Source organism: Trematomus bernacchii, unplaced genomic scaffold (assembly GCF_902827165.1).
Source record: "Trematomus bernacchii unplaced genomic scaffold, fTreBer1.1, whole genome shotgun sequence".
In the NCBI taxonomy this organism is placed as follows: domain Eukaryota; kingdom Metazoa; phylum Chordata; class Actinopteri; order Perciformes; family Nototheniidae; genus Trematomus; species Trematomus bernacchii.
In genome coordinates this window covers 5,532,395-5,559,805 of record NW_022987973.1, presented here as the reverse complement: position 1 = coordinate 5,559,805, position 27,411 = coordinate 5,532,395, and the positions used below count along the sequence as shown (strand labels likewise).

The 27,411-nt window shown below is 40.1% G+C and overlaps 1 protein-coding gene across 1 annotated transcript in view; it reads right to left on the bottom strand.

The window, feature by feature from the left end:
* The window catches only part of kiaa1549lb (KIAA1549-like b), a 62,554-nt gene that overhangs the window by 9,956 nt on the left and 25,187 nt on the right, over positions 1-27,411 (bottom strand). Inside the window, exons 2-17 of the mRNA XM_034116882.1 lie at positions 25,590-25,934; positions 21,867-22,340; positions 21,632-21,747; positions 17,074-17,293; positions 16,587-16,720; positions 15,709-15,877; positions 11,251-11,310; positions 9,165-9,316; positions 8,344-8,515; positions 7,646-7,809; positions 7,367-7,402; positions 5,401-5,591; positions 3,423-3,553; positions 2,368-2,492; positions 1,375-1,604; positions 287-419 (exon numbers count right to left, since the gene is read on the bottom strand). Coding sequence (XP_033972773.1) covers positions 287-419; positions 1,375-1,604; positions 2,368-2,492; positions 3,423-3,553; positions 5,401-5,591; positions 7,367-7,402; positions 7,646-7,809; positions 8,344-8,515; positions 9,165-9,316; positions 11,251-11,310; positions 15,709-15,877; positions 16,587-16,720; positions 17,074-17,293; positions 21,632-21,747; positions 21,867-22,340; positions 25,590-25,934 — 2,852 coding nt within the window. The remainder of the gene's footprint in view (positions 1-286; positions 420-1,374; positions 1,605-2,367; positions 2,493-3,422; positions 3,554-5,400; positions 5,592-7,366; positions 7,403-7,645; positions 7,810-8,343; positions 8,516-9,164; positions 9,317-11,250; positions 11,311-15,708; positions 15,878-16,586; positions 16,721-17,073; positions 17,294-21,631; positions 21,748-21,866; positions 22,341-25,589; positions 25,935-27,411) is intronic.

The window sequence follows — 27,411 nt, the reverse complement described above, 5'->3', positions numbered from 1 at the left end:
TCTGATAATTATGTTTTCCATTTTTATATTTCATCATAATAGCTTGAAAACAGTGGCATTATTCATTTTTGAATTTTAACTTGAAAGACTTACAAGAATATGAGCATACTGTATGCATTAGAATTTCTTTAAAATATGTAGTAACTGCTTTTATTTTAGGAGGAACAGCACTATACTTTTTGGCAAATCACTTTGTTAGAGTAGGATTTCATAATGGTAAAGGTGAATTATTATGGTAAGTTTAAGTGCATCTTGTTGGGAGTTGGGGGGATGACATGTGACTCACATCATAGCCGCTGTTGCGGATGCCTCTCCTGGGTCTCTCCCTCATAACAAGCAGGTCCATTTCTGTCCCTCCAGGACTGGGACTGCTCAGACTCTGTCTGCTGCGATAGGCCGTCTGTCCTACCTGCGAGTGCCTGTCAATTAGTAGAGAGTGGATAGAGGATTCATTACAAAAACATACCTGGGGTGTAGTTATTATTCAGATTTCTTACTGAAGCTATGTGAGTGTCTGCCAGTGAAAGGCAGGTACACAGTACAAGTGGTGGAGAACACAATATGTGTCTGATTTTCTCCGAATGCAGACCAAATACAATAATTACGTTAGGATATCTCATAAGGACCTCAAGTAAAAGAGCTGAATCAATAGTTTACATAATAATGTTGTGCCGTATGCCAGGTATCAGAGTATCCTTGAGGTGTTGCACAGCAAATGTAATACTGAAGCGTCTAGCAACACACAACAACAATCAATCAAATAACAAGATGTGTATCAGCAAACCTGCTTAGATATGATCACTTTTAATTTTGAAGGATATTGTTGGTCTAAGAAGTGATCCAACAGCCACACTCACGTATTTCAACAGTAAATAGCTGCTAAATTCATTATCTTGCTCAACATGGTGGGATATAAAAATAGCTATTCACCTCCTCACTAAGTCAACATTTCCGCTCTGAAGACAGCTAGTGTAGCTACGTGTTAATCTGATGTGGACATGTTGATCTGAGCCTGTAATAACCAAGTATTCTTTCAGTCTTTATGTGCATGTGTAAAGCAGCAGCAAGACGGAACCAGCAGAGTTCAACACCCTGCCAATCCTCTTATCTCCGTTATGGAGGCTCAGGACTTGGATCAAACTAATCAGACAGGCCTGATGGGTCTCTTTCTGCCAACTAAGACAGGATAATGACAACATTAGAGGAGACAGTTTTTCTTATCAATGAGCTAATTAGGCAAGGCAGCGGTCAGCAGAGATGGATAACGGTCCATGGTTAGAAGCCCAATCCACCATGTGAACTGCCATGTCACCTTTAGCACTTTGTGACTCCAAGTGTTTCATCACACCCTCGCGTTCCCACTTTCCCCCTCACCTCCTGTGAGATTTGACATAAGTGGATCCTCGCTCATCGTCAGGGTCCAGGGGTCTGCCCAGCTCCCCGGCTGCCCTCTCATGGCCGTGCCGCTGTCTCTGCACCACGGCCTGACCACTGCTACTGCCGTCTGTGGAGGGGAAGTCATAATAACCCTTCCTCTTAGCCTTCAGCCTCAGCTTGTTTCTGTAGTGCTCAATGTCTGACTTCTGCTTCAGAGCCAGGTTCACCTGCAGAGAGGAAAGAGAGCAGGAGGTTCATTTTCTCCATGTGGTTTGATTCGGCTTTGTTCAAAAGGTATGTGTGTGGATTAACGTTCAAAGGGTTTCGTGGAAGAAGTTCAGAAAAATTAAATAATAACAGTCTAAAGGATTCAGAAATATTGTTTTTAATATCCATTAAGACGACCCAGTTTAAAATGAAAAATGTGCGGGAAAAAAGGAGGTCACCCTACTGTACGGTTATATGATATATTTTTGACCATTAAACACTATACTTATACAACCCCTCAACATATTCTGATGTGGTCATTGGAGGTTGGAGCTTCAAATCAAATGCCACAAATAAAGTAACTTATTTAAAAGAACACTTTCTTTCAGAAAGTTTATGTTATTTATTTAGAGTTCAAGACTCAACGTCTGCTCAATCAGGACAGCGTATGTCTGGTTTATTCAGATATGGTCCACAGTTCCGGCAATTTAAGGTAAGCAACTCCCAACCTGGCATTACATTTTAATCAAAAGTAACTAAACTGTGATTGTTGCTCAGAAATAGAGTGACTTTCTCCTCAAAGGACTGTCTACTTTACACCAGTGAGAAAAACTGAAAATGTAAAACAACAACTTTTATTTAACTTTTTCCTGAAAACAGAAATAATAAGGAGCTGTTGGAGAAAACATGTTTGCAGGGGTTGTCATGCATTTGTGCATACATGTTCAACTTGGTGATGTAAATCTAAGTACCCCGATGAAGTGATATGTGCATGTGCATCACCTCTCCGTTTACGATGGCTGATTCCTGGCTGCGGTCAGACGAAGCAGGGTGTGTGTAGTGGGGCTGGGCCGCAATGGGCTTAATGGAAATAAGCTGCAGGGAGCCAGAGGAGGTGTCATATGGATCTGAAGAACAGAGAGGGAGTTCACTCACAAAGAGACTACAAACACCTCTAATCTTTACATTGTCAGTCAAAGGGGTAACAAACTGTCACACTCCCTTATTGTCTCTCCGTCTGTTTTCCCACTCTCTCTCTCATCACCTTGTTTCTCTCCGGCTGACACTCTGGGATTATGTCAAACATCCAACGCCTGTGTCAGCAAATGAAGTGGTGGATGGAGATGACAGATCACAAAGATAGCGTTGGCTTCAAAAGGTTGTGACAATGCATCTCTGTGATAGATGAAAGGAACTGACTTTGCACTTTTATTCTTTATCTGCCATCAGACAAACTGGATTTAATTTCAGTTCCCCTTAACTCAGCTGATGAATTATTCAAATCCAGCCATTAAGAAAATCATAATCTAGCAGGCTCTATCGAATTTACGAGCAAAGTATGTGATCTCGATTAACTTAACTCACATCCACCACATGTGGAACATTTAGCAGCAGCTGAATAAAATGGAGAATAGTTTACAATATAAAAAGGCTTTTACTTAAACTGCTCTGCACCTTAGAAGAGCACGAGATGTGTGGCTTAATGTTGAATTTCCGAATACTTGCATTAGTGAAAAGTGTGCTTCTGCCAGTGTCTATGGTCACAGCATCCGCTAATCTGACATACTGTAACATGTCAGCAGAGTGTCTGTCTCATGCATATTCATCGGGTCCATCTCTGCTTACTGCTGAGTGGATACCTTTCTGGCTGTAAAAAATCTGCAGTGGCGGTGCATTTCTCTCAGAGTACCTGTGTGCATGAGAAAGAGGGACTAGAAAAGTGTTTCAGGCGGGAGAGAACGGGAAAAGATTTTGGGGCATTTGTGACACTTCTGACCTTGTCTGCAAAGTCGGGGTAGAATAAATCATTTGTATTTGCATCAGTGTGTGACTCTCACCGTCCCTCTTGCGCGTCTCCTCCTTTGTCAGTTTCTGCTGTGCTGTGACTTTCAGCACTGACAAGCCCCTGCTGGAATTCAGCTTCTCTGATTCGTTGCTGATGACGGAACCATCCTCGCTCGGCAAATTGCTGCAAGTAACCATAGCAACAGGAAAAGGCGGTGAGCTCTCAGGAAGCTGGGCTCACAGCCAGGTTATGTCATCCCTCCCTTAAACAACCTCACCTTCCCCTCTCCCTCCCTTATATGTGTTTTGTACATTTACCTGCACGTTTCCATTCATAAACATGTTTTATTTAAAGTTAATATGTCTCTTCTTCTTTATGTATGGGTCATGCATGTGTTAAAACCCTTGTGTGTGCATGTCTAATGTAAAAAATAGTTCTTCCATTAATTGAACAAACAATTGCTTCATCCAATTCTTGTTTCACTAGCTTCAAACGCTGTACTGTAGTTGGAATTAGAGCTGATCAAGCAGCAGCTCCGAGGACCACGAGGCTGACATCAAAGCTCCGTGGTCTATCCCATAATTGTCTGGTAAAAATGATAACAGCAAAGAGAGACAGAGGAACAACGGCTGCCCTCCCTGCTCTCGTCGAGGCAGTGCTGCAGAGAGCTAACTCCAGTCACAGGCTCAACAGAGACGTGTAATGTGTAATAATTAATTGAGGTATATGTTTGATCCTGTGTTGGTGTTTAGAGGCTAACAGATGTGTGACCTTGGTACAAATGAAGGGATTTCAGAGAGGAAGGAGTAAATTGGACGTGATTGTATACAGCATGCTAGCATGAATGTGTTTAAAAGTGTTTGAATCCAACATGCATAGCAGCATCCTACACATAAATACATGAATAATCCTATCTATTTGAATAGGATTATAATATGAGGTTGCACATTCACTCAGATGTCAACAAAAACTGTGGGCCTACACCTGATTGATTAAATGATTCGCTTGTCTGTCAATCTTGGCATTATTTTATTGTGTGATGATGATAGCATCTCTGCATACTTAAAATACTGAAAATTAAAGAACTAGCTTGTTTTATCCTGGGATGCTAGCAAATGTGCTCATTGAAAACGGGTTAAACTGCTGAATTGTGACTTAGGACCTGAAAAAAAAAACCCTAGTTTGATAAACAACATATGAAAAGCCTTTGCTGCCTGAGGAATCTCCAAAGTCATTACTGCAGGACCTCCAGCCTATAGATTCCCTCTTCTGTCACATACATTTTATTTGATCTCATTATCCCACAAGGCGTTGAGAAATGGCGCCCTTTAACCGGGGATTGTAAATCCTCGATTTAATAATTTAGCATGATTTAACATGGCAATTAATTTCTGAAACAGCGCTTCTGACTGTCAGATGAGTAAAATGGTCAATATAACCTGCCCAAATAGAGCGCTCTGTTAATGACCGCCCATCACTCAGCATCGGGGTAGAATGAGGACAGACAATCGAGCTGGAGGCATCCTCATGTTTTATCATCCGGCCTCTGCCTATGCGACCCAAGAGCTTTCTGGCACAGCAGTGGTGCAATTATTGAGATAACTGCACATACTGTAAGCATTTGTACTTCCCTTTAGGAGGCTGCTTGGCTTGGGTTTGATTTAAAAGGGAAACCTTTAAAAATGCCTGAATAAATGTAGATGATTCAGCTTATTATCATCTTCATGAGGTAGCATGCTTCCAACATGCTTACACTTTAACCAAGACAATTACAGCTCAGATAAATAATGTTAAGCGAAAATATACAGCTCAGCCGTGCTTTTAAAGGGAGATTCAGGAATTATAATGACCGCTGTGGAGAGGATAAATACTTTGTGCAACGCTCAGGTTAAACTTTTTTATACCAATAATATTTTTTTATCTCTCGGTCAGTATTTTGTCTTTAAGATGTGCTAGGTTATAAAATGTTAGAATGTGTGATGATACCGATTACAACATTAGGAGTTGAATGTGAGTAGATATAATGATACCTCTTGTGTTTGTCAGACGAAAGGCTTTTCTTGTTGGCGGTCCCATCTTGCTGCAGTGCCTTTTCTAGTGAAAGTGGCGTGTCCCGAATTTGTAGAGACATCACGAGTGTATCCTGACTGGCAGGCAGTCCGTCCTCATCTCCTCCCTGCTGGCCCAGGTGCTGCTTGGCATAGTCAAACCCCTGGACTGGCTGATGGACAGGTGTCAACAATGGAGAAAGACAAAAGAGACAGCTTTAAGTATGATTATTTTCTATCCCAATAACTATATTCACATTAATTGATCATTGATCGGGGAAACATCATTTTTACATTCAAACACCAGAAGTGTCAAGCTAAATAGAGAGTCCAGAGGACTTAGTAACAGAACTGGAATTACTGTGCAGCCTTAAAATAGATAAGCACAGATTCAACTAGGGCCTTTTTTACATCGAGTTCTAAATTATTGTCACATAAATGCAGTGGGCAGTGATTAGATGAGATCTGCAGTCTCAGTAATACAGTCGTAAAGGCAAAAGTTATAGGATAAAAAGGAGAAGGAGAACACTGGATGCGAACATGTTTATAGTGCCTGTAAGACCAACAGAGCACACACACACACACACACACACACACACACACACACACACACACACACACACACACACACACACACACACACACACACACACACACACACACACACACACACACACACACACACACACACACACACACACACACACACACACACACACACACACACACACACACACACACACACACACACACACACACACACACACACACACACACACACACACACACACACACACACACACACACACACACACACACACACACACACGCACACGCACACGCACAAACCAACTGAAACATTAAGGACTACTCTCATTGCAGTGTCATAAATTGTCAGACACACATCACTGCCTTAATGCAGCCATGCTGTGGAGAGAAATCAATACGTGATACTCCCCCAACTGAAGAACATGCATCCTTTCTCTTCCTATAGCATACACACATACATATAGAGAGTAAAGATTTTCTTTGGATCCAGTCTTCTCACAACTAAAAGTGCTAATGTGGCTGGTATCAACAGTTGAAACGCTAACAAGGGTGTGTGATGAAAGGGTTTGGCGTACAGATGGTGAAAGCAATACAGAAGAAGCATTGCAAGAGCCTCATTTACATTTTTAGGAGTCACTCTTTCTAGCTGTTCCATTACTTGTTAGAAAGAAATGGCTGTATGTTCTGCCTAGAATGCTATGTGTTGTCTGAAGCCACCCAATGGTACTTAATGATCTGGGTGAATTAAGCCTTGTTGTGGTTGATGAGACTTATACAGGACTTAAGTATGTTGTTTAGAATAAATGCTCTAAAAGTAGGACTGAAGCATGTTTCACATTTCAATGAAGATGATTTTATTACTTATAATCTGCTGAAATCCCACTAATAAAGCAGTGGGATGTTAAAAGTTATACAGCTTTTGAATTCTTCTAAAATAATGTATAACAGTGAAGAGAGAAACTGAGCAGGAACAAACAACAGACATGGAGATGCAGAGATAACTGTGATGAAGACATTGTGATGACACCGTTGATGCAACAGTGTTCACTTTCTACACAACACAGACACCTGTCAGTACAAACACTCATACATTCATTCTGCTCGAAAAAAACATCTCAATTATAACTATTCTCTGTAAAGCTTCCTCTTCTAAATGTGACATCTGGAGACCACTGTAAGAAGAATAGGCAATACCAGCCTTTCATCCAATGAAAGCCCAATGTGAAGGGTTTGTTATTCCAAAGTGCTCGTGTATGCTAAGTTTTCATCAGCACAGCCGATTTATCGAAATATATCGTAAATTATGTCTTTCCATAATACTTTTCAAATCCCACTGATACGCAGTTAAGCCCATGAAAAAGCAGATTGGTAATTAGAGGATATACAGAGAGGCAGATACCTGGTGATAATAGCCCACATCTCTCCGATACGCCATCTGAAAACAAGAGAAACCATTTTTAAATAGTGGGTTTGTTGTTCACAAGATGACTTGGATTCTCCCAATGCAGAAAAACACAACCCAGGATATACAGAGGGCATCATTAAGATAACAAAATACAACACAATAGACATTCTGTACAAAAGTCACAAGCACATTGACCATATTCACATTAGACACTGACACAGACTGAACCACAGTCTGCACAAAGTAGCTATAAAGTCATAGAGAGAGAGTTACCTTAGCTCTGGGATTGAGGTTGCCGATGGCATCAGCTTTAAAGTCATTTTTATTCTTCCGGCACAGCACAGCTGTGATGATGATGATAATGAGTGTTACTACGGCAATGGGTGCCAGCACTGCAGCGATTATCCAAAGGTTATTAGGAGGGTTCTTGACCACAGCTGAAAAAAGAAAAACACTGTTCACCAGCATCACTTCATTACACGGCATCCATCTGACCTAAAACAGTAAGTCTATTGATTGGTTCATTGGAAGTATAATACAAAGCTCACTTTTCCTGCTATAACATACAGGAGCATCCGTCACACCCACGCTAAGTGACACTGTGTACAGCTCAACCTGATATACAGTGCGCCTGATTCAGCTATTGTCGGCCACAATCTATAAAATAATGCAGCGTGCACTCTTTCTTTCGTTCCCTCTCTCCTGACCGGCTCTGTCTCCACCTCTACACCATTATTCTTCATTTCTCTTAGCAGTGAGCTGCAGCCTAAACAAACCGTGTCTTGCTGGGAGCATTTCAGAGAGATTAGAGAGCACAGAGTTTTCTCAACCTTTTCTTCTACTCCCCTCTCCCCACCATCAGCTCTTCTTTCTAAACTCAGCATGAGTCATGTGTTTTGGTTTGCATGTCTGTCTGTCTTTGTTTCTGTCTGTTTGCCTACTTGAAAATGTTCGAAGGATGCTGTGCTTACGTTCTGCTTGCACCTGGACAAAGAAGCCCAGGGTGAGCGCCATGGTCTGAGAATCCACTGTGTTCAGGACCTTGGCAGCAGACGTGCCCGATAAAGGAACGCCATTGTGCTGGACGTAGTAGGTCATCTCTGCTGGATTCTTCAACACCGCCACCCTACGGATACTCACCATCTGATTGGAAAAAGGTCAATATTAGCTTGGCAGACTAATAGAAAAACTGGAAATGATAAAACATCACAATATCCTTTCTTCTTTCCTCTTTGTGTCTCTTCCCCTCTCCCTTTTCCTCTTTTCCTCCATTATGTGTTAGTATTACTGATAAAACTGATTGTCTTGAAAATACTTTCAGTACTAGTAGTAAAAAAATAAACATATGAAACGAAGGCTGTAATTGAATGACTGATTCTGATGTTATAACATTTTCATTTGAGAATTGAAATACCAAAGTAAAACGTCTCATGGGAGGAATAACTACATAGACTTACACAGTACTTGTTTGGTTAAACATTCAACCTCTGGCTTGTTTTGATGAGCAATTAGCAGATGATGAGCTGAAAACCTCCCTAATTACTAAGGGCTGACCACAAGTAATCATCCAAGCTTGCGCATCAAAGTGTACATCTCATGAAATATTCATACTGTAAGAAATATGCCAATAAAACTATTGGACTAATTTGTTCATTAGACTTTCTGACTAACAAGCGTTCTGGCAAAATATCTGAATATTTTCGCTCTTTAACCCAGAGCATCTCAGACTATTAGTTTTTTCAGTGAAAGTCAGACTTGGCATTCCCTGTGGGATGCTGTGCCAGTTTCTTACCTGAACAGTGTAGCTGCCTACAGCGGTGGCTCGTCTGAAGCGGCTGCCCTGCTGCCCGGCCAACACAAACAGCTCAGCCAGACGTTGCTCCATTAGACTGGCAAAGCTTTGGTACTGTCCCTCCAGGCTGGCGTTATCCACATCCTGGATTACTGCAAACGGAGACGAAAGAAAGAGGTTGTTAAGAGAAAATAAATGATTGGGGAGGAAAGATTTTCACAAAGAAAGAAGAGATGCAAGTGTGTGAGACAAAAACACACTTGAATGTCTTTACATTTTTCTATATGGCATTCATCGTTTCCCATTTCCCCATAATTGGGAAAACTGTTGCTCTGACGTGAAGTTCTTGTCTATCAATTGGAATGCTGGTGGTTCAATTCCAAGACCCTGCAGTCAACAGATGTGTTGTTGGGCAATATATTTAACCCCAAGTTGGCCAGTGGTGTGTGAATGTTAGTTTCTCTGAGGATGTAGCACATTGTATGAAAGCCTCCGCCTCTTTATTAATGTGTGTGAATGGTTGAATGCTGACTTGCACATGTAAAATCGCTTTAAGGGGTCGTAAAGACTGTAGGAGCGTGAAGTGCATTTACCATTTTTATTAATAATGATGCTTTTCACAATAATTATGCTACCAAACCCAGTAGCAGTTGCCAACAGGCTGTAAGGTCTTATGGTAAACTCATGTTGCTTTGTGTTTGGTGGATATTTAATAAAAGTTATTAGCTACTGTATAACAATCTATAAGCTTACAACAAACTGCTTGTACTTTCAGGAATCTTGTTTTGGAGCAGTATCACCTAATGCGGCTACCCATAAGAACCCGGACCCATTTCTACTTTTGGGGAAATTAAGGGGAACATAATTTAGACTAAATAGACCACCTAGAACACATTTCTGACAAGTAACCCCCCCTAGTGTCAAATATCTGAAATGGGCTTTAATGGTAAAATAACTCCTATTTAAAACTTAATTAATGAGGATGATTTTTTGGTTTAAATTAGTTTGAACATTCTTTTAATTGAAGAATAAAGAATATATTAACTAAATATAATTTAATCAGCTAAATAAACGGAACAGATCATAATCATATTTCTAATTGTGCGTATATGTCACTCCGGGTTTACTGTGAAAGTTTAGGGTTAAAGTCCCGATGTGACACCAGTGTCACAGCGATGTTTGTCTCATTTGTTTCATATCAATTTGATCAAGACATGTTTCCACAACAGGTTAAATGTAATAAAGGACATGTTATGTAAGTATTTTAATTCTTAAATGGCTTGACTTTTACCTTTAGCAACAAAAAACAAGCTTTTGAAATGTAGCTAGTTCTGTCACATGTATTAGTCTGGCACATGGACATCTTGGACATGTTGTTATGGGAACACAAAATCACATGACATGGACCAGGACCCACCAGACTGTTCAGTGTGTGTCACTTAGGGACTTCATGAGATAAAAACAAGGCTAAAGCTGTATAAGGAACTTTCCAGAACATTTAAAGTTAATGTGACACCCGTGTCACGGTGGGTCCTTATGGGTTAATTTGTTCCCTTTTATCAACAGTTGAAAAGCAATAACCTTTGATGTACACGTTGTTAAGTGTGGGTAAATCCTATTATACAGGGGACGACCTTGGACTCACTCGGCCTCTCATCGCAGAAAGTGCGGGGTTAAGAGCCAAACAGCCTGATCTGAAAAGCCCATCCATTATACAGCGTAGCAGTGTGGGTGCCCTTCAATATTGTAAAATGTATTCATGCTGCTGGATGCATGCAATCATTCCCAAAGCCAACAGAGAAGATATTAACAGCAGACAATCCAGGAGTCATGGGCATCTCACTGCTAGGTTAAAGGTAAAGTATGTTTCCATAAATAGTACACTTTACATTCACAAAGGCACACTTCTTTCACATACACCCGGTTCAGGTGTAATTTGGTCTTTAGTTGTTAAAAATAAAAAATGTAACATATTAGCACATTAGAATTATAATGTTTGCATTAAACAACAACAGAACACATAATTTTCCTAAGAATAAGTCTATTAATATTTTTGTTTGAATAGTTGACTTTATGATATACACACCTGTTATTACCCAGAAGTCTCTGGTGGCAATAGAGGTGTTCAGATTGTGGTACTCCAGTGCTGCAATGACATAAAAAAAATCATTATCCCCCGTCAGCATCAGCAATAATCGATTGTGAATCTTTATGTCAAAAACGTCAATAAAAAGGTTTTAACTTCCTTGGATTAGATTTTATGGAGACATTTTCATTCAATATTGAAATTCACTCTTTAGATTTTTACTGTTGCAAAATAGAAGACCATTATATAAAACCATTTGCCCAAAAATTATATAACACAGAAAAACAGAAATTAATCTTAACATGGAAAGACATAAAGGGGAAATGAAAATAGGACAAAGAAACTTAAAGCAAAGTTAAAGGGGACCTATCATGCAAAATGCACTTTTGTACGTCTTTTATACATGAATATGTGTCCCCGGTGTTCCAGGGAACTCACCAAGTGTCAGAAAACACAACCCTCTCTATTTTCCTCCATACCCAAATCTCTAAAAAAGGGGCTGCAACGGATCTGATAAAAACTGATCCAGATTTGAACACTGTCCTGACGTCAGGACGATGGCGCTACGGCTATTGGGCCAACTCCACCAATCAGGAGGAGACAGCCACGGCCATTGCCGTTCGAAAGTGCTGGAGACGCTGTAGTACATATGCCAGGCCAGTAGATGGTGCTGTTCATCACAGAATCTGCCCTTGCTAAAACAGATCTAAAAAATGTCAAATTGAGCAAAATGAGGCATGGCTAAAATGCATGATCTGTTTGGTATTTTGAAAAAAAAAAAGTATAAATATGCCTTATATAGGTATGGTCCTACACTATATTATTCAAATATAGCATGATAGGTCCACTTTAAATATATAGATCCTTTTTTCGCAGTGCATTTGCCTTTTTTTGACTTTAGGATGTTTGTCAACAAAATAGCTGCAGCTTTTCTACGATATAGCACAATCAGTCATCAGTCTTAAAATGTTGAAGAACAATTATGCAACTGTTATCTTTGCCATATGAAACCGTTCCAGTGTGGTTGTAATCTCAGTTTACATCCTCATTATCACTGCATCTCAGACAAATACAGAAGCATGGAGAGCTTTCACCTGCTTGAGCTCTGTCTCTGTTCTTTTACATCTATTTCCTGCCTGATTAAGCTCTTGTGCTGGAGGCTAGTGAAGTGGGAACGATGTATCACTGGCCTGTGAAAGCATGCTCTCTACAGATATGAACACTCAGGCATGACAGGAGAGAGGAGAGAGGGGTGAAGGAGGAGCAGGCTGAGAGAAAAGGTAAGGTCTTTATTATTGTTAATGGATAGAGCTGCAGGGCTTTCAGTACACCATTGTCTATAAGTTAGGATAATTTGGTATATTAGTCAGTGAAGAGGCTTCCCATGAGCCTCTGCTGTTGTGTGATGAGAGCCTGGGGTCATTTCAAGAAGGGGAAATCACTTCAAATTCATAGAAAGAAAGCCATTATTAAAAGAATATTTCTTTTTTGCATCAGCATATGGTATAAAAAGAGCTCTACTCATATTCCACTTGACAGAAAGATTTGAAGGGCAAAGGGGAAGTGAAACAGCTGAGCGGGGAAGTGAAACAGCTGAGCGCAGCCGTCCAGCCTAAACAAGCGCCACAGGAGCGACGGGGAACTCTTTGGTGCTACAAACAGGCCGGGTGTGAGTTCCCGGGCCTTTTCTGTCAGAGCAGAGCCCAAGGTGGTATGAGAATCCCCCACTGTTCATTATTTACTGAGATAATTGCCTTTGAAGTGAGGAGGCAGCCACTGCCAGCATATGCTCACACCCTCTGCGAACACTGTAATACCACTAATGCTGAGGCTACAAAACAAACAGCAAAGTCACTGTCATGAGCTCTTTCATACTTTCTTTTACTCTGATGTCTTCCTGGATTGTTCTCCGTTTCAGTTTATGCTCTCTTTTTAGAATCCCTTTTCGGGACTGAGTTGCCTCCCTCTCTTTTTCTCTGCTCCCAAACTGAATCATCCTGCCTGTGGGTAACTTCACTTTCTGACTTGATTCAATCACAACACAAAGTGAGTTTTAATTTAATGCTCGCTAGCAGAAATCCTATTCATCTCGATTTAGACAGTGAATCAACCAAATGTGCCCTCAGAGAAGCTGAGGTTGTATCCTAAATGAGGAACTGCATCCTCAGAAACTGTATTAAAGGGATGCAACCCCAGAATAGTTATGTTTTGGAGGAAACAGCCAGAACCAGGCATTGGGTTCAGCTTGTATTCAATCACATGTGAATATATGGCACCTTAAGTATGCCATTGCAGGAGGTAAATAACAGAGGCCAAGCAAAACAACACCTATATTTGTTCTTGTAACATACACATTCATCTGTTTGCAACTCATATATCAATATTTCAATTACTCTATATAGACTATTCTGCACTATTTCTATTATATTCTGTTTCTATTTTATTTTATTTACTTGTACTATTTTATCTGTGTTATTGTGTTGCACTGTTGGAGGAGCCTGTGACCTCAGATTTTCATTGTCATAACTACAATGTAGCTATGCACACATGACAATAAAAGCCTTGAAACTTGAAACCATTCAGTAGGTCCTTGTGCATTTAGGCATGAGTCAACTAATCGAGCAAGGTAGCAGTCTCAGCCTTTCACATCTCGAAAAGGACATCCAGAAAGACAGATAATATCCAACATACTCCAGTCTTAACAGCACGTGACTGAACATTAAATGTTTGTTCTAAACTCTCCTCAATATGGTCCAGCCAGTTACAATCTTTAGCCTGTGTAAACATTGGGTTTAGCAAAGGAGAACAGAACAATTAAGGTTTTTCAAGATTGGGATCAGCTAGATGATAATACAGGTTAACATAATTCCTGACTCCAGCTGTGCTCTGCTTTGACCCTGCATGAATTTGCGTAGCCGAAGTTTTGATGTGTCAAACTGACTATAATGTCTGGAGATATTCCAGCAAGAAACCATTAAAAGTAAGCAGGCAAGATGTGTTCCTGCTTGAAAGGAAACTTAACCACAAACCTCTGAAATTCTTAAGTATTTTTGACCCAATGTGTCTTTATATAGATTTTCACTTGAGCGTTATATATTAAATTCATTATGCAAGAAACTGAGGCCCCTTTTGCACTTATAATCTGAAACACAACGTTCACAGAGGAGGTGAAGTGTGGTTAGAGGAAGAGTTTATAGTCCTCGGTCAGTGACTACACAGAATGCTTTCAGGTTCATTACTGTAATAGGACTACTGAACTGTATTTAAAAGCAGATGATTGAACTCCAAGCTCTCTTCTTATGTTTGACGGTTTTCTGTCTTGTAATTTCTTGTCTTTTGTGGTGAAGCCAAAGACAATTTTTCCACTGTCGACCATAACATTTCTAACCTTACCTGAGTTTTGGCAGTCTGAGCACAATACACAGTCACTGAAGTGTTACACGAAAGAAAATAGTGTTGAAGCTCAGAAATACACTTTGGCTTGAGGTACACATAGAGAGTAAACTGTGTGTGTAAAAGCTTGAATCCCTATATCCGCTGCAGGTCCTTAGATCCTTTGCTGAACCTATATTCTGAATTTACTCTGAAGGCATACAACTGTGAATCTCTGGTTCAGGGATCAATAAAGTGATGTCATCTGCTATAACTCCCTCTATTGAACGGTTTACATATCACACAGTAAAAAGGCTATACGTTAGGATTCCACTAAGATTTCTGTTTAGACTCCTGCTGATTGCCTGCCACTCTTCATTTGTTTTTCTCTGAATACAACTCTACCAAAGAAGGAGAGCTTGGCTAAGTATGCCCTTAAAGGAGGCTGAGATGAAAGACATGGGCTCAGTTGTGTCCCTGCATCAACTATATTTAAGTGACTCAATCATTAAAACACAACTGTGATCGTGTAAGCAGCAGAACCGTCGCAAACATCCAATTACTAAGAAGCTGGACGTCAATCAAGCTTAGCTATTTAATTCTGAGTTCTAGCATTGCTTAGATAGACTTTCTTAAATACTAGGGTACATATAAATCCAAAATAATACTAAGAAGATAAGTAATTGCAATACACTAAATCAACTACAGTTTATCACGTTGGACTTGGACTTGATTTCTACTAGTCAAGACAATTAATATATATCAGTTCCTTTTTCAAAGGTCTATACCGAAGATATGGGATAAGCATGCTTTGGGAAAAAGCAAAGACAAAAGGAATAAACTAAGAACAAGTCTTTTTTTTCTTTGTATTTAGTATACTGTAGCATGTTGTATTGTAGGAGTAGCCTGGGACTTCATTTGTTAAAACTATGCTGTAGCTTGAATGTTATTGTTGAATCTACTTTGTGTTTGGAGAACAAATCGTTCCAATAAACAACAGGAGCAATGTATTGTGTCTCCTCTTGTAAGGCTGCTGAATCACTCCTGACTAACAGATGTATTTTGAAATTGTACATTGTAACTTACGCTCAGCAATTGCAAGTGGTGGATAGAACAGGAAGTAGCCCACCAGCTCAGCTGACAGCTGACCGAGGAGGTTTGAGGCAGCGGTGCCATTAAGGTAGACAGTCCCGTTCTTCACAGTGTAGACCAATGACACAGCAGGAGAGTCTGCTGCCTGGGAGACATTCAACATCTGGAAGAAAACAGGAGGAGTACAGGCTCCGAGTCAGAAGAGGACGCAGAAAAACATAGTTATACCTAAACTATGAAATCTAAAATATTTGTAAAAATCTTCTCATACAAAATGCAAAAAGGAGGAGAGAAGTAACACAATGGGAAATTGGCAAGGTACGAAAGAGTGTAAAAATGTTGGAGCATTATGTTTTTCTTCCATGCATAACCGTCAATTAAGCTTTAATATTGGGTGCACTTTAATGTGTCAGTTTATAAAAAAATATATAAACATTGCCTCCCTAAACATAATTAATGTTCACCCTTAAAGCTGCTCTTGTTTAAAAAGCAAAGCCTGAAGGGGACCATTTTGCAGAAATTGTACACAGTATGCAGCTGCCAAATCACCTAAACGACAAAGTTAAATTGATCTGTCATGGCAAGGGGACAAACCTTTTGAAGTAACAAATATGCCAATATGCTGCATATAATATTAATCAGACTCCAGCTTAACTTCTGTTTGGGTTGCTGGATGGTATACGTGTTGTACAAAGAAAATAGATCATCAGGGACATCAGGACAGAACTCATATCGTTTGATCCATTTAAATGCACCGAACACTTGGACAATGTACTAATGCAGTTCAACACTGGCATAATATTACAAATCACAGCATTGCCACTGTAACAGTTAGCACAACACAGAGCGACACCACTGTTACACAACATTACCTGAACAGACAGTCTGTTGTTGGTGCTGAGCACTTTGGCCTGCGCTTCAGAAAACACCTTCTCAAGCCTCTGCTCCATCATTTGAGAGAACCGACAGGACCGAGGATCATCGCCTGCTCCCACAAACTGCAGCACTGGAAAATAAAAACAAATGTACTCGAAAACTGTACAGTAGCAAGTAAATAAATCTTACATTTAAGAATTCTTGAGATTACAACCAAATTGCTATATTTGGATGTGTATTGGGAACACTTAGCATATGATATATATTACTTTAGGTATTATTTATCTAAATTCTAAGTAGACATGCACTTTTGTCATATTCTCCTCTGATGTATTACATTATTTATTTTTGTATTACTTTGCAAACCTAGTTTCTTCTAAAAAAGGCTCCAGTGCACAATCGCAGCAGGGACAACTAACCGCATGTCTCAAGCTGTTGTCTGACTTATATTATTTCTTTCATCCTGAGTGAACAGTAGCTGACCTGTTTTCAGCTGGAAGCCAGGGGCCGGGCTGGATCTCCATAATGCAACAGGGAGGGGCAGGGCTGTTACCATGGGGAGGTACTGTCGCAGGTCTGAAATCAGCTTATCACGGCCATAGGAGTCCAAGCTTTGCAGCACAACAGAGGCAGGGTAAACCATGTCCCCTCCGGTCACATGATAAGCCACCGTCATGTTGGGAGAACCAAATACTGTCTCCACCTGAGAGGGTAGAGTAGAGAATAGACATACATATTAATAGTTTATACCATGTTTTATTACAAAAACAGAGAAATGAAATACTCACTAATAAAGCCATAGATAAGCAAAGTTCAGTATGAATGTTTAAAACATCAACAGAATATAAAGGCATGCTTAGACTTAAGTAAAGTCCTAATTAAGTTGAATAAAATATTTATTAAGAAATAGTCTTTTTTATTTATTTTTAGTCTATTGTTGTATTCGCTGTAGAATAAAAAGGAATTTTTAATCACATTGGTGCAATATTTGAGTATATTCAATGTACCCATAAAGCTTTTATTTGCTGCTTGATTGGCATTATTAGCCACAAAAAATAAAAGTAATAAACGACACGATGATGTCCTGGACGGGTGACAAATTGCATCTTGTGTTCATCTTCTATCACACTGCCAAGTTTTTTCAAAATACCATCCCCATGTTTTTGTGTATTTCTTTACTGTTCAGATTGCTTTTAATTGATTTTATTATAGTATGAAATGTTAGATTTGCCAAACAATCTGCACTAATGCACATTCTATGGACAGTCTTGAACTAATGTACATTGTCATAATATTGAAGTGACTGTTATTTTGTACATATTGATTGTTGTGTTTTTATTTAGGTCTTAATGTGTGCACATGTAAAAAGGTGTCTTTGACTGTGTGTATATATTATACATATTTGCACGCATGTTTTTATATTTTTATATACATTTGTTTTTATATTCGGGATAGTGGGAAACAGTATTCCGATCTTTCTGTCTGTACACACAAACTGGAAGATTGACAATAAAGTTGACTTTGACTGTGACAATGCATAAAACAGATAAACTATGACAACACATTTGCATCACGTTACCTTTTCTACTTTACCTTCTTTGTCAAAACAATTATTGTGTGGTCAAATGTGGTCTGAATTTGTTTTAGCTGCTTCATTTTTAGGGTCCTAGTACTTTGCATGCTGGCTCACTGTCACACTGTCAGAGCTTACTGGTTCCCTTAAACAGGACGGTGTCATCGTTAATGTTATTAGCAACACCTGTGCTTTTTTTTACTGACAAAGTCAAAATGTCTGCAGTTGAAAAAGGCCTGTCTGAAGCAGGTTTAAAGGTTATTTTCATGCCATACTGAAGTAATAAATGAAAAGAAACCACCCATTGCATAAAAACGAGTAAATCCTTCCCACATTTTGCACATTTCTTTAAAGAATGGTCAACTTTATTTGTAAAATACTTCTGAGTGAATCGGCAAAAACCTCTTGGTGGTATGGTCCTTTAGGCAGGATGAGAAGGTAGCATCAATCAGTCATATTAGCAAATGAGCTGAATGACAGGATATAAAACTGTAATGGATTGATTGAGCTCTTCCAGAGTATATTTCAACCCCTCGTTGATGAAAGCTACATTAGATGGAGTGATTTTGGAAAGCAAATATGTGGAAAGAGAACCAGAAGGAACTGAAGGGCTGCTGGCAGAGAGACAGGAGAGTAAAGATGAGCGAGACATTGGGAGAGACTGATAAATAGGGAGTTTTGGACAAAGAGGATTATGTTCCTTCACTTCTAGCGCTAGAGGCCAAGCTATCACCACATTCTCATTGTGACACAAACACAGGTGAATGTGTGTGTAATGACACGTACCAATGTTTGTGTTTATCAGTAACAGTTTGACTTTCTGGTGAACTCTACATACACGGAAACCGGAAAGGGAATGATGACAGATGTAGTGAAACTAGTTGTGTGTAGGAGAGGTGAAACCATTCAGGTCTGTTATCTAAACCCATCTGAAAGCCTGTGCTGACAAGGGGACTCACTGGCCAAAACACTGAGAGCCTATCCTCTCTGGAGCTGAGAGTCACCACTCTGCCTCCTCACAATTCAGCCTTGTTGGGAGCGCTGTGAAAAGAGCCCTTTATTATCACTTCATCCTCTCAGGCTTCAGCCATGTGAAGGTGTTATTAAGAGATTGTATTTCCAGCAAGCCAGAGATTGGTAATACACCCACTAACTCTATCTCAAAGAGTGTGAAAGACGTCCAACAGATTAACCCAATGGATATAGTCAGTTTTCTAAAAAGTTTTAAATCCCCGCAGAGCTGTGAATAAATTGCCCAAAAATAGCATACATATACAGTGTATACATTCTTTAGAGGTTTTTTAATGGTTTTAGCCTCGTGGTTCAATTCATTTAGTGTCTTCCTCATCATCTTTTTAGCATCAGCACACTGCTCTCCTTCCAACCATTTATAACCTATAATTAAACACAGAAGCAATTTCCCTTGCCAACAGCTTGCTTCCCATTGGATGAGAGAGCAGTGGTACCAAAAGGAACCCAAGCAATGTTGAAATGGGTGACAAGGGTGCAGTGAAGCATGACACCTTCAGAGACCAAACAGAAAGCGAGGAGAGAGAGAGAGAGAGAGAGAGAGAGAGTAGAGAGAGTGAGAGAGAGAGAAGAGAGATGAGAGAGAGAGAGAGAGAGAGAGGAGAGAGAGAGAGAGAGAGAGAGAGAGAGAGAGAGAGAGAGAGAGAGAGAGAAAGTGTGAACATATGAGAGCATTGACCTTCACATGCGCAGGACAACACACAGCCTCTCTCAATTATTTGATACTTCCACTTTGAGAAATACAACACTTCGGGACATTTCACCGGATTGCAGCTATAAGACACACGCAGAGATGAATTTAAAACTTGCTCAACATTGCAACACTCTTAAGGCACTCCAACCCACTGGAGACCAGGAGGAGAGAAATTATTTTATGTAGGGAATGAATACCATTGCTGTTTTATTAAAACCTAATTTATCTCTGGCTTTTAAATTTGTTTTCTCATGTTCAGTGAATGTGCAGAAAGCACACAAGCTCAAATCATGCCCAGGGGATGTCTTCATCTCTCAGTTTTACAGACAAGCACAATCATTGAATCAAACATTCACATTTCTACTTTTCACCAACAGCTTTTTAGCGTAGCTTCTCATAGCCAAGCGGCAGCATTAGAGGCTTTTTGAAATAGAGAATGGTTTTGGCACAGCAGGAACCATGATTGGAACCATGATTGGTTCCACAAATGGCTAATCCCCAGACATGAAGATCATTGTGTGTGCCCTGGATCTGTTGGTGCTATTATTGCAGGGGAAATGCTGGGGTTGGTTTCCTCCTGAGTTTTTGTTCAAACAAAATCTGGTTTAACAAAAAAACAGGTGCCATCAGGTTCACTGCTGTGGTAGGAGTATCTTCTGGTAAAATGTGAGTTAATTCTCTAGACTCTCTATTTATAAATAAACATATTAATTAATATGATGAAATTAAGGCAACAGTCCTAATTCATTTTGTCTGGGTGTTGGTACAGCTTCTCCAATGTGTGACACCCACAGCCTCCAGGGACTCAGTCAACCTAATTTCTATATTTGTACTCATCTCTTCACACATAGCCTACATGCGCGTCTCGTTTACTACGCTAATAATCTTCCTATTTCTGGCGCCCAATTAGAAACCATTCTTTATTCAGTATTAGAAAATAAATGAATTATCAAGCCAATATCGAGTAAAGTCATATTAAATTACAGTCAACTACAATACAACTTACAAATAAAACATATATGAAATTCAAGCTTCAAATCAATCTGATAATGTGATTCAATTAAGCAGAAATACACAATACCTTTTATTTCACTTCATGGTCAACTTGTCTTACTGCACTGCTTTCATTGCTTTCTGAATTAATTTAAAATTACTTTCAGCATTCATTTAGATTCTAACTCCGCTTTAGTAGGCACACTGATGTTTTTGAAATTATGTGGAGATTTTGATGATGCAAAATCTTCAACCTTATTAACATTAAGAAAAGATTACACTCTCCGGATGTAAACTAAGCATGCTATTCGCAATCTGCCCTCAGGTTCAGATAACTCCTTCAGATTTAAGTAGCTTTAGTGATATTATCAGTAACACATAAATTGTTAGCACTTCTTACATAAGTTACATCTTCACAGCCACAGTGTATTTTTTGTATGTGAAGTTACAGTCTTTCAAAGTTATCTCATTACGTTTTGACAAAAATAAGTGATAGAGTTTTTAAGAGTTGTCCCTGTTTTGATGGTTTCTCGTGCATTGGCTTTTAAATTAAATGATTATTAAACCTTTATTTAACTAGGGAAGTGAGATCAAAACAATATTTGTGCAAAAGGAGCAATGGCCAAGACAGCAGCAATGCAAACATTTAAAACATGCTTAACAAACATACATTATTTCATCCATTCATATCAATTATCTGAAGAAGCTGTATTTTCTAATTGAGTGATTAACAATACAGATAACAGTCTGACCTGTGCTTGGGCAGAAGTATCATTCAGAGCTTTTCGGAGGCCCTGACTTAATCCCCTCCGAAGGTTCTGCCTCTGAATGCTGTCCAGCCTGTTTCTTCTCACATAGATGGAAACCACTAAGAGAGAAATCGAGTCAGAAAGAACAAAAAGACAAAACATTCAGCAGACAAAGCATGTAAGAGAAATACAATTAGGTTTTACCATTAAACTATTTTGTGGCAAAATGATTGTTTACCTGTTTTCACCCATAATCTCTCTGTGATGTTGCACTGCTGTGGTGGAGCCTCTGTGGTGGTGGTGAAAGGGGAAATAAATATGGTTGTGGCCACCCTGGGAGGGCTTGTTCTGTGGACAACTGGTGTGAACGTTCTCCGGGTGGTTAGAGTCCTGGTTGTTGTTCTTGTGGTGGTGGTGGTGGTCGTTCTCCTGGTTGCAGGCACAGGCTGTGGTGTTGCAGACTGTGTTGTTCTGGGGGAGACGCTTACTGAAGGCATGGTAGTGATAGGATTTTTTGTTTTGGTGGCAGAAGCTACAGTTGTGGTGGTAGGGGGGAAAGAGTCTGTCGGGGTGTCCTGCGGATGGGGCAGAGGAGATACCTGAGATGTCCTCTCGGTGGTGATTCTGTCTGATTGAGAGGGGGCTAGACTGGCTGCTTTTTCTTTGGGGAAAGTGGGCGCAACTTCTCTGGATGAGTCATCCGCCCTTGGCTCTGTAAGGACAACAAACGTCTCAGTCACTTCCTCTGAGCGACCAGGAACTATGGTCAGACTTGGTGAAGAGGATGGAAATGTGGCTTTTACGGACATAGATGATGAGGCGGTGCTTGGGGGCACGGTTGTTATGATTGACAATATCTTACCAGCTGAATGTGACGTTGACAATGATGTCGATGAAGACACTGAAGTAGATGGTTTTGAATGTAAGGAAGACGACTGAGACGTAAAACGACTGTATGATAGTGGTGAAGTCACTGAAGATGATGATGAATGGAATGAAGAAGATAATGGCCCCAGCTCTGTTGGACTTGTTAACCCCCTCAGTTTCAGATCAGTTGTGTTATTGATTTTGTCAGTCTCTGTGAAACCGAGTGCAGGGTTTGTGGAAAGTGTGACAGCATCTTCAAATGCATATTCAAGAGAGTCAACATTTGCCGGAGGGGGGCTGTGTTTGCTCACCGACACAAGAGAAGAAGCTTTTGAAGATGTTACAGAGTCAGTGGTATTTTGGGAGAAGGGCAGAAAACCAACTGTACCCCATGCAGTGTCGACAGTGGCTCCTTGCTGTACAGTGACAGATACAGCAGATCTCAGATTAGCTGGGGACAAATTCAGTTTCTGTTTTTCATATTCAGATGTGCCTTTCACATATGTAAAATATGGATGTTCTCCAACAGTTGGATATAATGAATTTGAATCACTGGTGACTACAGTTGGATCAGTTGAATTCAATAAATGCACATTACCCTCTTGTCCATCTTCCAGCTTTTGATGTTCATATGACGGGCCATCTGCTGGTAAATTAGAATTTCCCGTATCAAAGCCAATAGATGTATTTTGTTCAAAAGCAGCAGGGCTCTGAAAAGACACAGGCTTGGTGGTTTTCCACTTTGTATATGATGCCATCAATTTTGTGCCAAAGCTGAAAATAGCACTAAGTGATTCACTGCTGTTATGTCTATCACTGGATGAAGTAGTTGCAGCAAAGATGTCATTGGAGGGAATGGTTCTTTGTCTGCCTAAAAATAAACTTGATCCATCATTTATCAGACTGGTGATTGGTCGTTGAGAGAGAGAGGCAGTGTTTTTCCTTGGTGTCATGGTGATTTCAGACCAGGGGGATAGAGAGGAATGTTTAAAGCGTCTTGTAAGTGTCACATCGTCTTTACTAGAAGTACTTTTGAGAGGTGTAGCATCAGATGTTACGGGAGAAAAATGGATTTCAGTTGGAGATCCTTTGCCAGAACCCTCAGAGCCTTTATTCATCTTGAGTACATCTTTTGTAGTTATGAAAGATGGAAACTGTGTTGTGAACTGCCCTGATGAAACAGTGTCTCTGTTGACAGTAGAGTCCTCATTTCCATTAAGTAAAGAGGGAAATGAACTAAACTCAATTCTGACGAAGCTCTCAAAAGGCTTATATCCATGTGTCGTTTGAACATCTGAGGCAGGTGCGTTTTCATTTCTCCCTGCAGTTGTTTTAACCTTTAGAGGCAAAGACACACTGCGACCAGCTCTATCAAATTTTATGATATGAGCAGAGATTGCAGCTGTCTGGTGAGATTTAGTGGGAGGTGGAGTTGGACCAGATGTTGTATAAAACGTAGGTAAAGATATTGTTTCAAAAGTACTTTGTGAGGTGGTTCTTTGTGGTAGGGTTTTGGGTTGGTCTGAATATATAACTTCACTAGTTGCAGACAGGCCAGTGTTGTCAACAAGAAATGAGGGTAATACATTTGTAGGCTGAGTGGCGTGTGAAAGACTTTCATACGTGGTTTTATAGGTTATATCCTTAGCCACACTAACTGGCAACGCTGAACCAGAAAGAGATGTTGTCTTACTATCGGAGTAATATATTGTTTCCGGTATTATCCATCCTCTAGGCTCCTGAGTGATGCCCTTGGAAGACCCTGTTTGTGCAACTAATTCTCCAACATTTATGGCTTCATTAGCTGGCAAATGAAGCAAATCTGACTCAGATGTTGAGGATGTTGTTCCCGTGCTGGTGATCGAACTGAGGATGGATACACTGGTTGAGTCCAGCTGGGGTGAAAGTGAGTTACTCTGGTGATTTTGATTTAAAGTGGATTTGAGATCTGCTGTTATATCACCCTGGTTGTAATTTATATTGATGGTAGGAACTCGGAAGCCGTGACCCACTGCCATCAGTAAATCACCAGGATTAGTTGCATGCTCTGAGGACACCATGCCAGAGTGTGTAGGAGTCGGCTCAGTGATTGCAGTTTCAGGGAGAGATGTTATACCTGCTGGTGTCTCACTGGGTCTGAGGGTCATTGCTGGTGAAACTGTTAGATTAACAACATTTGAACTAAGAGGCGACATGGTTGTATCTCTAACACTTCTGTGAATAAAAGTCTGACTATGTATTGCTATCTTTTTTTCCTTTTCCGCATATGCTGTTTGAGTTAACATCTGCTGTGTGACATGACTGGAAACTGAATAGCCTTTAGGATGGACAGACAGCAGTGCTGATGTGGGATTTTGTAAAGCTCCCTGCTGCCTTTGAACAGTTTGACTCTCCTGATTGAAGGGAAATGAGCTGCTAATTTCAATATTATTGGCTGTTACAGAGTTCACACCTTGGATCTGGCTTTGAGTGGTTATGTATAAAATCTTTAAAAGACTCCCTATATGGTTCGGCGTAGAATATGAGTTGTATTTGCTTGTTGCTGATGTCTGGATCACTTCTGTGCTTGCACTCCTTATGTATGCTCCACTTACTCCATAGATTTTATGGAGTGATGAGTATAATGAGTGTTTTGTCACTTCATTGCCCTTTTCAAGGCTGTTTTCACTCAGAAAGTGTGCTGGTTTGGGTGTTGTGCTTTGCAGTCTTTCTGTAACAGGTGTTAGTTCAACATATGAATGAGTGGTGGAGTGTGTGGTTGTAAGAATGTCTGTCGAACCTAGATACCCTGCTGGTGATAATATCTGTGGGTCAAGGCTGGACACTATACTTTGACTGTGAGATAAAGCTGCTTTGTTTGTCCTGCCAGCAGAAGATGACGGAGAAAATAAAGGCAGCACAGATGATAACAAAGGGGAAGTGAATGGAGCTGATGAAGACATTGATGATGATAACAAAGATGGCGGTACTGTTGATAATGACACAGTCCTGTCTCCATCCATGAAGGACAAACTTAATGGCCCAGAGATGGTTGATGTTATGGTAACAGCTTGAGGAGGTGTGTTGTGTTGGTGAGACATGCTGGAAGTCAGACCTGAGCTGGCGGGGGGAATCATATCTCCCGCAGACGACGATGAGAAGGAAATCTTTGAGCCCTGGCTGGAACTATGTGAAGGCCATTGGGTGGTGTCGCTCTCGTCCCTGGTGATGGTTGGAGAGGTTATACTTTGATCCAGGCTCTCTGGATTTTTTACAGTTCCTGCCATCACGGTTAAGACAGAAGAAAAGGCGGGCTGCCCTGATAAACCTTCCCCCTCAGAGTCACCATCTGAATGGACGACTGAGAAAGGCAGGTCAGCCAATGGATGGGCAGGAGCAGCTGGGACTGCAGAGTCACTTGGTAAAGACGAGAAGCCAGAGGCATCATAGGTGGGTCTTTCTGTTAACAGGAAAGAAAGTGAAAAGAAAGGTTAATATTGGTATTCATGCCAACAAAGAATTTCATTTGTACAGCTTTTATTTTATTCCATGTGAGTCCATTAAAATGGTAATACATGTTATTCAAATCTCTTAGAAGGCACTGTAAGGATGGGTCAAGTGGTGGGAGCAGAACATATAAAGGTCGGAGTAACCTTCACCTGGTGTATAATTTAAGTTTACATAACACCAACAGTTCCAGCTGGTTTTGACCAGATAGGGTCTGACTTCATTACAAAAAATACATCAATAAAAGTACAAAAAGCTTTCAAATGAAAAGAAGCAAAACCTTAAATCAGCAAGAGAAAAGTAGGCCTATTGGTGAGCTAGTAGCAAGTATCCTCAACTCAAACAATGAACCTTCCTTGAGGAGCTTCTGGCCTTTTAACATAAAACACCTCCTCCAGACATACCAAAGTCCAATATGAAGAGAATACAATAACATGAATTTGTTAAACCAACAAAACCATCTCTGAATCATATATTCTAATCTTCCTAACACTGAAATAACAAAAACATATAACTTGTTAAGGGTAATTAACAAAGGTTATTTCTTAAAACAGTGAACCCCCTCTGCATTTCTCAAATTGTTACAGTCTGAGTGTCCTGTACTTTAAAGCCCATTGGGATTCACCCACTTCCTGTTTGTCAGTCTGGAACAGAGACCAGCCGGTAATGTGGACAGGATATCTTGCAACAAAAATGTTGTTATCAAGTGACACATAACAAATCATCTAATCGTTTTTTCATTTGCAATGTTAATTATGACATAATGCATACTGATATTACCTGAGATGACTTATATTAGCAGGTTAGCAGGCTATTCTCACATGTGCTTACGATGTTTACATAAGAGAGAAACATGGATAAAACCTAGAAATCCAAACCCTGCTCTCATCAATGGCTCAGAACGGATCTACAAAGCATTAAAGAATGATTTATGAAAGCCATTGTGTACAACTTTTAAACCTATGGTGCTTTATTAGAAAGTGGTACGAAATTCCGGTGGTCTGTAAGCAAAAAAAAAAACGTTATAAAACGACACAATGATGCTCGGTCCTGTTAACTGGCAGCATGAATAATCAGACGGCCTAAGGGGCGTGTGCGTGTTCATTCAGCCTGCATGTCGGCACAGAATTACCTTCTCTAAACATGACAGATGAAGCCATTACAAAGGGCCAGATATGTCACACCACCATGTAAGACACCTGATTCCAACACTACACTTTTGTAGATAGCTCGAGTTGTACAAAACATCTGATGGTGTTAGATAAGCTGTCAAAGTTTTTGAAAATGTTTAATAAATTGACTAATGAGGACAATCTTTGAATCGACTGTTAAGACACTGTGAATTCAACCTATGTGCCAAGGTGCTACTCCAGGTTTGAAAGTGTCAACACATCCTTGTAATAGCCACAGACAGCAATGTGCACCAAGGG